This window comes from Oncorhynchus clarkii, chromosome 17 (assembly GCF_045791955.1).
Source record: "Oncorhynchus clarkii lewisi isolate Uvic-CL-2024 chromosome 17, UVic_Ocla_1.0, whole genome shotgun sequence".
In the NCBI taxonomy this organism is placed as follows: domain Eukaryota; kingdom Metazoa; phylum Chordata; class Actinopteri; order Salmoniformes; family Salmonidae; genus Oncorhynchus; species Oncorhynchus clarkii.
The window spans coordinates 74523768-74537398 of NC_092163.1; the positions used below are offsets into that span (position 1 = coordinate 74523768).

A 13631-nucleotide genomic window follows, 5' to 3' on the forward strand; every position below is an offset into this window, starting at 1 on the left:
AAAGTAGCTGAAACACAGTCAGTTCCACTTTAAACGTTATGTCACCTGTTACTTTATGTGCTAAACGTGAAACGTGTTTTTTTTGCAATGGGAAGTAATAGTTGTACATTTTGTTTGGGAGATGCTCCATGGTTGTGTTTTTGTATTCTGATGATTGGGACCTACTGGCTTATTATGTCAGAGTTTTATGGACTGTTTGTCCTTTAACATCATGCTGTGTGTGACTGCTGTCTCTCTGCAGACTGCTGTCTCTCTGCGGCCCTATGCAGTGGTGCAGTGATGCCTGGAGAAGTGGGTATACTCTAGTTTTGCCAGAAAGTTCCCAAACGGCCCGCCCAGTGAAGGAAAGGCACCCTGTGTGAAAAATCCTTATATTATTTTAATGAGTTTTCCTATAGATTTTTCAGATGCTTAAACCACATCAATCTGAATGGGTTGGCCCTGAAAGGGTGGGCCCGTGCCCATCCATGTCTGAGCCCCTGATGCATACAGAGCATGATGACAATTGCACATCGCAAATAGCCTACCAACCAACAGTTCGGACTAAACTTTTTCAATACCTGGTTTGCACACCATTGTTGCCTTAGTTAGCGTTTACTGTTAGATCTCATCAGGTGAAACGTCTTTCCTTGTCACACACTGATCTGTTTCACCTGTCTTTGTGATTGTCTTCACCCCCCCTCCAGGTGTCGCCACTGGCCCTTTGTGTTTTTACAAAAAGTGCTCTATCCTACATTAGTGCTCTATCCTACATTAGTGCTCTATCCTACATTAGTGCTCTATCCTACATTAGTGCTCTATTCTACATTAGTGCTCTATTCTACATTAGTGCTCTATCCTACATTTAGTGCTCTATCCTACATTAGTGCTCTATTCTACATTAGTGCTCTATTCTACATTAGTGCTCTATCCTACATTAGTGCTCTATCCTACATTTAGTGCTCTATCCTACATTAGTGCTCTATTCTACATTAGTGCTCTATCCTACATTAGTGCTCTATTCTACATTAGTGCTCTATCCTACATTAGTGCTCTATCCTACATTTAGTGCTCTATCCTACATTAGTGCTCTATCCTACATTAGTGCTCTATTCTACATTAGTGCTCTATCCTACATTAGTGCTCTATCCTACATTTAGTGCTCTATCCTACATTAGTGCTCTATCCTACATTAGTGCTCTATCCTACATTAGTGCTCTATCCTACATTTAGTGCTCTATCCTACATTAGTGCCCTATCCTACATTAGTGCTCTATCCTACATTAGTGCTCTATCCTACATTTAGTGCTCTATCCTACATTAGTGTGCTGTTATTACGGTTGCTGTGCTTTCAGCATCATCAACCTGTCACACACTGAAGGCCTATAGGTTCACCACTGAAGGTCTATAGGTTCACCACTGAAGGTCTATAGGTTCACCACTGTCATACACTGAAGGCCTATAGATTCACCACTGTCACACACTGAAGGCCTATAGGTTCACCACTGTCACACACTGAAGGCCTATAGATTCACCACTGTCACACACTGAAGGCCTATAGATTCACCACTGTCACACACTGAAGGCCTATAGGTTCACCACTGTCACACTCTGAAGGCCTATAGGTTCACCACTGAAGGTCTATAGGTTCACCACTGAAGGTCTATAGGTTCACCACTGAAGGTCTATAGGTTCACCACTGAAGGTCTATAGGTTCAACACTGTAATAACATGTCTTTAATAGATATAAAGGCTGTTAAGATATTGTCACCAGTGGTGTAAAGTACTTAAGTAAAAATACTTGAAAGTACTACTACTATGAGTACTTCACTTTACTATGTATATTTTTGACTTTTACTTCACTACATTCCCCCCAAAAATAATGAACTTTTTACTCCATACATTTTCCCTGGCACCCAAAAGTACTCATTACATTTTGAATGCTTAGCAGGACAAAATAAAAAGTCATATTCATGCCATTATCAAGAGAACATCCCTGGTCATCCCTACTGCCTCTGACTCACTAAACATACATGCTTCATTTGTAAAATATGTCTGAGTGTTGGAGTATGCCCCTGGCTATCCATAAATTCTAAAAACAAGAAAATGGTGCTGTCTGGCTTTTTTAATTTAAGGAATTTGAAATTATTTATACTTTTACTTTTGATACTTAAGTATATTTTAGCAATTACATTTACTTTTGATACTTAAGTACATTTAAAACCAAATACTTGTAGACTTTTACTCAAGTAGTATTTTACTGGGTGACTTTCACTTTTACTTGAGTCATTTTCTATTAAGGTATCTTTACATTTACTCAAGTATAACAATATGGTACTTTTTCCACCACTGAATGTTCCCAGAAAGGAGTGTCTATATTTGGCCTGGAGAAGCAGTTTTATGCTGCTGACCGAATGGATGCTGATAATTGTGAGTTCTTTTACTCCGCTGGTCTCGGGAAGAACTTATGAGTACTCACTGTCCGAGACGAGTCAAGAACGAGTACAAATGTATCAGACACCGAGACACTAAATCTGTGAAAGAAAGGGACCTAGTCAGTTGTACAACTGAATGCATTCAACAGAAATGTGTCTTCCTCATTTAACCCAACCCCTCTGAATCAGAGAGGTGCAGGGGGCTGCCTTAATCCACATCCCCGTCATCGGCGCCCGGGGAACAGTGGGTTAACTGACTTCCTCGGGAGCAGAATGACAGCCTTTCGGGTTACTGGCCCTACCCACCAGGCTTCCTGACGCCCCAGGTAGGTAGCCTGGTCTCGCGACCTACAACACTGGCCAGGCATGTTGGTTTGTGTCAAGAATGGCAACACTGCTGGATTTTACACTCTCAACAGTTTTCCGTGTGTATCAAGAATGGTCCACCACCCAAAGGACATCCAGCCAACTTGACACAACTGTGGAAAGCATTGGAGTCAACACCCCTGTGGAACACTTACGACACATTGTAGAGTCCATGCCCCAACTACTTTAGGTGGTCTTAATGTTTTGTATACTCAGTATAGATGATGTGGTGCACTGGCAAAATATAAATGCACACACGCGCACACACGCACACACACACACACACACACACACACACACACACACACACACACACACACACACACACACACACACACACACACACAGTCTACTCTCATTATCCATTCCAGACAACATCTACGGTCTTCTTATCTGTGCTCAATGCGTTCCATAGAGTCTCATTGGTGTGATAACAGGTAGCCCTTGTTCTTTGCCTCCTCCTAAAATTCTCGGGGGAACTGAAACCTTAATTTTACACTTTTGGTTGCCATGGATACCTCATCCAGCGCAGCCGCAGTTTGGCAACAATAAACTCAGACTCCCTTTTAAGCCAAATGTATCTCCAAACTAAACGACCCAGACCCCCCTGCCTCTCCTCCTCTCCTCTTCCTATAACTCAACATACACTGATGATCACCATCAACACTGATCAATATAGTCTTCTAATCTCTTACTGTCTCCCTCTCCTCTCGCTTTCTCCCTCTCTCTGTCTCTCTCCTCTCTCTCGCTGTCTCTCCTCTCTCTCACTCTCTCTGTCTCTCTCCTCTCTTTTTCTCCCTCTCTCTGTCTCTCTCTCACTCCTCTCTCTTTCTCCCTCTCCTCTCTCTGTCTCTCTCTCTCACTCTCTCTGTCTCTCTTTCTCCCTCTCCCTGTCTCTCTTTCTCCCTCTCCCTGTCTCTCTCTCTCCATCCATCCATCCATCCCAGCGGAACTAGACCCAGCAAAGGTGTGAAATCAATTCGGCATGTAGTGAAGCAGCAGCAGTAGCATCAGTGAAGACAGGCTTCAGAGAGGTGACCTCTGGGTCTCTGTAGGTTTAATGGACGCTGAATCTGATCAATAGATAGACAGTCAGTCCGTCCCTTGGAAATATCGGGTTGTATTACCTCGGTATAGGTATGGATTCATACTGGTGTAGACTTTACTGCAAGTAGTCACAAACTGTTCCCTAAAATGTCTTAAATGCAACCCCTATTTCAGTTATGAAGACAGAATGTGTAAGGCACCATCTAGAGGCTGCGTAAAGTACTAAATACACATTGTGATAAACTGATATTTTACCGCAAATAAATTATTTTATCCATCTGCAATACTCAGGGAGAACATTTGCGAAACCCTAGCGGAACAACAATAATTTCATCCATGCAGGCTATTTTTTGGATTAAATGCACTATACAGAATTAGCTAATCCAATACGGTAACGTTATATTTGAATGCACTTTTGTTGTGCCATTCGGGAGGAACTGTTTTGCTCTTGTCTCAATTTCTACACCCGGACCTTTTTACGGACGCACTGGTGAACTCCATAGCCTATTTCTTCACGCCATTGTAATATTAGTTTATTTTCAGACTTTGGAAACACTTTGTTGGGGTTCCTAGCTCAGTTGTCAGGTTGGTGTTGAAGCTACTGGGAACCAGGTGGTGTGATAAGAGAACGAGACTGACCTAATAACAGCGGACATCATGTCAACCGACTCCTGGGCCCAGGCTGTGGACGAGCAAGAAGCCGCGGCGGAATCGGTAACGTTAAGCGCCAGCCGAACTGCTCTTTGGCGAAGTGTTTTGTCGGGTCATTGGGCCTATGCTTCGGCTGGTTAACGTTAACTATGGATTCTCTTCAAAAATAGCAAATGACATGAATTAACTAGTTAAATAGTTGACCGATATTGCAATCAATCCACAGTACATGCATGACCCCCTCGACCGTATTATCGTTCACATCATAATCACTACTGTAACTAGCTAGTTTGGCTAACGTCAGTTAGCTAATTAACTAGTCAAGTTATCAAACGTTAGTTAACGTTACTTTGCTAACTTGGCTAGCTAGATCAGCTAACTATTAATAGTTTTCATTGCATTGTTTTCATTGCATTGTATGCACGTTCTCTGTTACATACAATTATATCTCGTTAGCTTTAACCCGATTTAATGTATTTCTTGTCACGACTTTGGACGTGGTAAAGAAATGGCATCTGTCCAGGGAGGAAGATCCTAACATGTTCACCCACTCCAATTTGTGCAGCACATGCCTTACCCTGAAATGACCCGTTTAAAAACATTCCTGGACATCCTAAAAACCATATTATGCTTGTTTATATTTCCTAGATTGGTAGCCTACAAATCAAAGACAAGCCCGAGGAAAATGGTAAGAGAAGTTATCCCATGTTGCCTATTTTATAAACAGGCTATGTGGTTTAGCATAACACATGATCTGAAGGATTACAACTTACATTTGTGAATCAATTGTTGTTAACTAGTTTGGGTGAAAACAAAATGTTTAATTGAAAAAAGTGTCAACTTGTTCTGAGATACCACAGGCTAACAAATACCATATGGTACCCTCAGGTACTGCCAACGCTGCATTGGCGACGACAGCGACGACGACAACAACAACGACGTCGACAAACACAGCAGCCGCCAGCGCTACAACGCCTGCAAAGACAGGAGGAGGAGAGGGAGACAAAACAGGGGAGGAGGATGATAAAGGTGTTTACTATCAGGCAAACAACACAACATGGGATGACGGCAGTGATGGAGACAGTACAAAATTGTCTGTCTTGAGTAAAAGTAAAGATATCTTAATAGTAAATGACTGAAGTGAAAGTCACCCAGTAAAATACTACTTGAGTAAAAGTCAAAGTATTTGGTTTTTAAATATACTTAAGTATCAAAAGTAAATCGAATTGATCAAATACACTTAAGCATTACATAGAGCCATGACTACATAGAACTCTATTCCACATCAATTAACTGACGCAACCAGTAAGATTAGATTAAAAAAACACCTTATGGAACAGCGGGGACTGTGAAGCAACACAAACATTGGCACAGATGCATGCATACACACACACACACGATAACATATGCACTATACATACACATGGATTTAGTACTATATGTGGTAGTGGTGGAGTAGGGGCCTGAGGGTGCACACTGTGTTGTGAAATCTGTGAATGTATTGTACTGTTTTAAAATGGTATAAACTGCCTTAATTTTGACACCAGGAAGAATAGCTGCTGCTGTGGCGAATGGGGATCCATAATAAATACAAATGTGACTGTTTTCAGATGACAAGGCGGCACAGTCGTTATTGAATAAGTTGATACGCAGTAATCTAGTGAACACAACCAATCAAGTAGAAGTTCTACAGAGGGATCCCAACTCTCCGCTTTACTCTGTCAAATCCTTCGAGGAACTACGGCTGTAAGTTCTATGTCCTGTCTATAAATTCTATGAGCTATCTATGAACTGTTAAGAGTGCCCAAGGCGGTATGAATGTTGTTGAACTAAAATGACAAGTTTTGAACAGGATCTGTTTTGCTGTTGGCACATGTAATGTGCTCTGGGCCCCTGGCTTTGTGTCCATATCTTTTCTTTGTTTTGAATTAAAAAAATGTCCCCTTAATACTCCTGTTTCCCTCCCTGTCCCCACAGTAAACCTCAGCTGCTCCAGGGAGTGTACGCCATGGGCTTCAACCGACCCTCCAAAATCCAAGAGAACGCATTACCCATGATGCTCGCTGAACCGTGAGTTTACAGAGAGCTTCAGTCAATCGCTCAGTTCAGACACTTCCAGATGCCTGATACCTCTTCGTCAGTCACACACATCTCTCAGCTTTTTGTATCAAGTTAATATTAATTCCCTGAATCCCAAACTAGTTGACAGACTAGAGATGATTAGTTTTGTTTGGACAGAAGGCCTATAGACCTAAGATATGCTGTGTAGAGTTTACCTCTCTAATACCCAACATCCTCTCTGTCTGGTCTTGCTCTTCTCCATTTAAACTCATATCAAACTGTTCCATTGATCTGATTGGCCATTAAACAGTTTTACCAGAACAATCATCAAGCTTGGTCTTTCCTGTCTCCTTCTCTCTGTTGATCTGACCCGTGCTCTCATGGCTACCAGCCCACAGAACCTGATAGCCCAGTCTCAGTCAGGGACAGGGAAGACTGCTGCCTTTGTCCTGGCCATGCTCAGTCATGTTGATCCCAACAACAAGTTTCCACAGGTGAGTTGAGCCCTGACCCTTGACCTCTCAGGGTCAATTTCATTAGGGTACACTGTCTGCTTGCTTGCTTTTTTTGTACCGGGTCCAGGTAGGACCTTTACATGTTTTGTGCCTAATGGCATGTTTAGGTAATCAGCAGGTGAGATGGTATATAACACCTTCCTCTCTCCTCTCCACAGGCTCTGTCTCTCCTACCTATGAGCTATATAACACCTTCCTCTCTCCTCTCCTCTCCACAGGCTCTGTCTCTCCTACCTATGAGCTATATAACACCTTCCTCTCTCCTCTCCCAGGCTCTGTCTCTCCTCTCCCAGGCTCTGTCTCTCCTACCTATGAGCTATATAACACCTTCCCCTCTCCTCTCCCAGGCTCTGTCTCTCCTACCTATGAGCTATATAACACCTTCCTCTCTCCTCTCCCAGGCTCTGTCTCTCCTCTCCCAGGCTCTGTCTCTCCTACCTATGAGCTATATAACACCTTCCTCTCCTCTCCCAGGCTCTGTCTCTCCTCTCCCAGGCTCTGTCTCTCCTCTCCCAGGCTCTCTCTCCTACCTATGAGCTATATAACACCTTCCTCTCTCCTCTCCACAGGCTCTGTCTCACCTACCTATGAGCAATATTACACCTTCCTCTCTCCTCTCCCAGGCTCTGTCTCTCCTACCTATGAGCAATATAACACCTTCCTCTCTCCTCTCCCAGGCTCTCTCTCCTACCTATGAGCAATATAACACCTTCCTCTCTCCTCTCCCAGGCTCTGTCTCTCCTACCTATGAGCTATATAACACCTTCCTCTCTCCTCTCCACAGGCTCTGTCTCACCTACCTATGAGCAATATAACACCTTCCTCTCTCCTCTCCCAGGCTCTGTCTCTCCTACCTATGAGCAATATAACACCTTCCTCTCGCTCCTCTCCCAGGCTCTGTCTCTCCTACCTATGAGCAATATTACACCTTCCTCTCTCCTCTCCCAGGCTCTGTCTCCTACCTATGAGCAATATAACACCTTCCTCTCTCCTCTCCCAGGCTCTGTCTCTCCTACCTATGAGCAATATTACACCTTCCTCTCCCAGGCTCTGTCTCCTACCTATGAGCAATATAACACCTTCCTCTCTCTCTCCTCTCCCAGGCTCTGTCTCACCTACCTATGAGCTATATAACACCTTCCTCTCTCCTCTCCCAGGCTCTCTGTGTGTCTCCTACCTATGAGCTATATAACACCTTCCTCTCTCTCCTCTCCTCTCCCAGGCTCTCTGTGTGTCTCCTACCTATGAGCTGGCCCTGCAGACAGGAAAGGTCATTGAGCAGATGGGGAAGCATTACTCAGAGGTCAAACTAGTCTACGCCATCAGAGGAAACAAACGTAAGTCTACTACAGAGTCCTTTTTAAAAGTCTCAACTGATTTGACTGGATTTCAAACTGTGTGTGAAACACGGGTATGACTGTTTTATCACAATGAGCTGACCAGGTTAATCATCCACCACAGTTGTTGTAACTGTGGTGAACAGGACAATGTGAAAAGGGGAATGTTCTCTCTTCTTCTCTCCCCAGTGCAGAGAGGTACCCAGCTCCAGGAGCAGGTTGTGATAGGGACGCCAGGCACCATGCTGGACTGGTGTCTGAAGTTCAAGTTCATCGACCCCAAGAAGATCAAAGTGTTTGTCCTGGACGAAGCTGACGTCATGATCGCTACACAGGGTCATCAGGACCAGAGTATACGCATTCAGAGGTACACACATTGACCCCTTAGTCTTCTCTCTCTGTGTTTCGGGAAGTTGGCTAACAGTTCTAAAAACCCACCCACCACAATGACCCCCTTTTCTCCCTCTCAGGATGCTACCCAAACAGTGCCAGATGCTGCTGTTCTCTGCCACCTTTGAGGAGACGGTGTGGAACTTTGCCCAGCGCATCGTCCCAGACCCCAACATCATCAAGCTGAAACGGGAGGAGGAGACGCTGGACACCATCAAGCAGTACTACGTCCTCTGTAACAGCAAAGAGGAGAAGTTCATGGCCCTCTGCAACATCTACGGAGCCATCACCATCGCTCAGGCCATGATCTTCTGTCATGTGAGTTATTCCCCGTCGTAAGTTGTTTGGTAAAGGGGATTTGTAGATCGGTGAGTGCACATTGTGTTACTCAGCCACAGATAAGTGTTGAGGAAATGTTTAATTCCCAACTGTCAAGAGTTAAATCTGATAATGTTAATGGATGTAAACAGCATGGCAAGATGAGAAGTTGTTGCCTGATACCTATTTAATCATCTCAGATCTACACTAGGAGCTACGGGAGACGTTTCCAGTGGCTAGGGGGTGTATTGGGGATGTGGTGTTTCTCTCTGTGTACTTTATCCTTCTTGTCTCTCTTTCCCGCTCAGACCAGGAAAACGGCGGGGTGGTTGGCAGGTGAGCTGTCCCGGGAGGGCCACCAGGTGGCGCTGCTCAGTGGGGAGATGCAGGTGGAGCAGAGAGCTGCTGTCATCGACCGCTTCCGAGACGGAAAGGAGAAGGTCCTGGTCACCACCAACGTCTGTGCCAGAGGTAACCAATCAAACTATTGGTCTTTTATTTAAAGGCCCAGTGTGTAGTGTTTCCACATGGTTTTGATCGTGTTTGTTAATGGTATACCTATTGATCCTTGGAGTTTCAAGTTAAGGAGAGGGTCCTTTTTTGCCTCGTGATGCAAAAAAAACTGTTCAACTCTTCTTCACGTGGACGTAGACTGATGACATTATATTAATACACTCGTCTTCATTGAATTATTTGTTCTTCACCTGGGTAATTATTGGATATGTTGTACGCTCATTTTATGTTTGGTCTGTCCATCCACCTATTCTAATCTGACCATTTAACTCTCCCTCCAGGTATTGATGTGGAGCAGGTTTCCGTGGTGATAAACTTTGACCTGCCAGTGGACAGAGACGGTAACCCGGACAACGAGACGTACCTGCATCGGATTGGCCGCACGGGTCGTTTTGGGAAGCGGGGATTGGCCATCAACATGGTGGACAGCAGGTTCAGCATGAACGTCCTAAACAAGATCCAGGATCACTTCAGTAAGTCAGGATATCTGAATAAATGATTTAATAAAATTTGCTACCTGCCAAATGATTTTCAAGCTTTGAGGTCCGTTTTCCCGGACAAGGATCAAGCCTAGTATGGACTAGAAAAGCACTTTCCATGGAGATTCTTCTTTGGGCTTGCTTTTTTGGTCCAGGACTAGGCTAAATCATGTCCGAAAAACCATCCCCAGCATTGTGACAGTCTTAACGATGACCTCATCCTCACTAATCATCCACAGATAAGAAGATCGAGAAGCTGGACACTGACGATCTGGATGAGATAGAGAAAATCGCCGGCTGAAAAGAGTTCAGAACCACATGACTTCTCTAGTCCCCCTCCACTCTTCCTGCTTCTCCCAGACCCCCCCACCCCTCCCCTCGGACTGTTTATTATAGTGTCTTTCATTTTTAAAAATGTAGTGTTGGAGAGAAGAGCAAAGCCACAAACACAGCTATAATGTTTACATGTGGTTAAATGTCTCTCAAATATGTTTTTATAAGTCTCTGAAACATTCCTGTTTCACTCTTTGTACTTAATGAATAAAGTTTATAATATTAGCTAACATTTTTCATTTGTATATGTGCATTGTAATGCTGTCATGGTGGTAGGCTTAGAGTGCAATGGCTTATGGAAAATGTTTTAAATTATGCCAAATCAAATGTTACTACTGCCAGTATCTTCCTTGTTTATGCAGTTATTTTGGTGGAATGGAAACAAGCCCTCTCATTTTATATAAAGATATGTTTGGTTAACCCAGTCCCTGAATGAAATCCCAAGGAGAGAATCCAGCATAATTAGGAAAATAAACTTTTAAGATTTTAGTTATCATTTGTGAATGTTTTGCAATGAATACAATAATTCTGATGTAGTACAAAGAGTGAAATAGATTTGTTTTCTGCGGTCTTTGTTTTTAAAAATCATAGTTACTTTGAGATGGTGATGGTTAGAGGTCAGGGGTTCATGCGAACTTGGATCAACCTTTCTGCGTGCCACTATAGTAGTGCAGTGTTCAAGTCACATGACATCCGATTTGTTCGTTTTCAGGATTTTCCCTCAAAATAGCAAAAGGGGATATGGAGAAAACGTAACTTTTGCTACATGCTTTGACCAATAAAGTACAGGTAAATTAAACTATATAAAAATGTGTAATTTAGACATTCAACCATGCATCATCTCAACCTCAAATGTTTTTTTGTGTTTTATTGATTAGAAAACGACACAGACCTCGATACATTGTTTCTTAAATCCTCTCACAGTGGAACTGGTGTCATTGTTAGGTATGTTATCGTTCATATCTGATTGACCATGTACCTGGAGACTCACCTGTCAAGATGTTAGCTATTGGTCTGAGGTTTATTAACCCACACAGATGTCCCCATCTCAGAATCTGGAGGGAGAAGTTTGACTTTCTGCTCACACCATTGTGTTTTAATTGAAAACTCCACCCAAAAATGTATATTTTGCTATTTGTTTCATTAGTCCATTGATAATGTAGTCCCAAAATATGTCAGCAATGAAGTTTTCAAGGTGTACTTAAATAATAGAGCCAGTATGAACCATTTGTCATCATACCGGCTCTATTTATGTATTTGGATATGTATACATCAACTTGATTGCTGACATGCTAAATGTTTTAGGACTACATCAATAATGAAAGAGATACCAAAATGGAGGCTGCTTTAATAGACATTTAGTAAAATGTAATTAACTCATTACGATTGTGTGGAGCTGCAAAAAAATACGGAAAAAAACAACCTCGAGATTGAATTACCCAGCAATGCCTTGCTCAAGTGCATTTTCTGTAAAAAAAAATATTGATATTTATTTTCAACGATATTATTGGCTCAATATTCTGAGTTATGACTTGAAATGTAATATTTGACATATGACCACCTCACCCTGAGTGTAGAATGTGTGATTTGAAGCGAAATGCTTATGTGACTAAAGATGCCTATAAGACTCAGGCACAGATTCAGCCTTAAACCTGTACTTTAAAAGCATTTTCAATTGAGATTCTCCATTGAGTTTGTTTTATAGTCCAGCATTAGGCTTGATTTGTGTCTGAGAAACCACCCGTGTGTGTTTATTAAGTACTGAGATGCATGGACAACCGGACACAAATAAAAGCTTATATTTACAGTACTTGCTACATTAGGCCAAAGAAATCTGAATGAAAAGTGTGGCTGAATGATTGATTTATAGTCACCTAAAAGCATTCCTTACCAACTGAAATGTTTATACACCTACAGCTTCTCTGCATTATAGTGAATTAACATTAACGGGTGACTTTTCAAAACTACCTGTATTTGGAGAACTTTCAGAGGTGTCCTTGATATAATGACATAACTGTTTGATTTGAATGAGGCTGGAGTTCTGTTTGAGTCTATCCTCTACAGAACCTCACTTTCTACTGTTCTGTTAACTGTTCAGAATGGTTCAATGAACCAGTTAGCTAACTGTTTGTGGGACTTCTCTTAACAAGTCACAGTGAATATCTGAGTGTATGTTATTGAATGGGGAAAATGCAGCCAATTTTTGAGAATCACTGATGTTAAATTGAATAACATGTTTATTGTTCTCTTGGTCAGGGAAATGTGTATATATGCAGTTAGATTTTGACATTTGGTTGTATACTTATGAGTGTTCTGAGTGCACTTTGTGGAGTTGGCCCACTATTTACCCGTCTGTACACAACACTCCTACCAAACTGTTGTTTACTTATGAGTGTTCTGAGTGCACTTTGTGGAGTTGGCCCACTATTTACCCGTCTGTACACAACACTCCTACCAAACTGTTGTTTTGGTCTAAAAAAAAACAAGTTACCAATTTCCCCAATTATTAATAAAAAGTTAAATCAAGATTTAAAGTTAGGGTTGGATGTTAGTATGTCTTCTTCTACACTTTGGTGGGCGTGTGTGTGGATGAATGATGAGACTTTCCAGAAACATTTCTGGCATCAAAATGTGTCAAGGCGTTGTTAGTTTTTTTTTTTCTTCCCTTCTGGTCATATACAGAGAGATGATATGTATCCTACTGTAGTGGGCCCAGATCAGACTAGTGTCTGACTGCTGTAGATAGACACAACAAGCTGTAAGTACAGCTGATGTGGGCGTTATCAGAGACGCAGCAGAGAGAACAAAACGGGCAGCCTCACAGCTTAACTTGACTTCCTGCTTGGACCCCAACCACAGTTGAGTGATTATGTGCAGTACCAGTCAAAAGTTTGGATACACATTCCAGGGTTTTTCTTTATTTGGACTATTTTCATCATTGTAGAATAATAGTGGAAATATCAAAACTATGAAATAACAAAAAGTAACCAAAAAGTGTTAAAACAAATCAAAATATATTTTATGTTTGAGATTCTTAAAAGGATCCACCCATTGCTTTGACAGCTTTGCACACTCTTGGCATTCTCTCAACCAGCTTCACCTGGAATGCTTTTCCACCACTTTTGAAAGAGTTCCCACATATGCTGAGCACTTGTTGGCTGCTTTTCCTTCACCCTGCGGTCCGACTCATCTCAATTGGATTGAGGT

At 42.3% G+C, this 13631-nt stretch overlaps 1 protein-coding gene across 1 annotated transcript; it reads left to right on the forward strand.

Moving 5' to 3' along the window:
• The first annotated feature begins 4041 nt into the window (after positions 1-4041).
• On the forward strand, positions 4042-12952 carry LOC139371413 (DEAD-box helicase 19b). Its single transcript, XM_071111809.1, has 12 exons — positions 4042-4541; positions 5127-5166; positions 5367-5507; positions 6089-6224; positions 6456-6548; positions 6931-7033; positions 8277-8391; positions 8581-8758; positions 8862-9099; positions 9408-9570; positions 9894-10085; positions 10331-12952. Exons 1-12 carry the CDS (start codon positions 4485-4487, stop codon positions 10390-10392), a joined length of 1518 nt encoding a protein of 505 aa, XP_070967910.1. The 5' UTR covers positions 4042-4484; the 3' UTR covers positions 10393-12952.
• Positions 12953-13631: the final 679 nt, after the last annotated feature.

Coding starts and splice junctions, on each gene's coding strand:
- LOC139371413 (XM_071111809.1), top strand. CDS start 4,485: ATGTCAACCGACTCCTGGGCCCAGGCTGTGGACGAGCAAGAAGCCGCG. Junction 6,549..6,930: donor CCCATGATGCTCGCTGAACC/GTGAGTTTACAG, acceptor CATGGCTACCAG/CCCACAGAACCTGATAGCCC. Junction 9,100..9,407: donor AGGCCATGATCTTCTGTCAT/GTGAGTTATTCC, acceptor TTTCCCGCTCAG/ACCAGGAAAACGGCGGGGTG.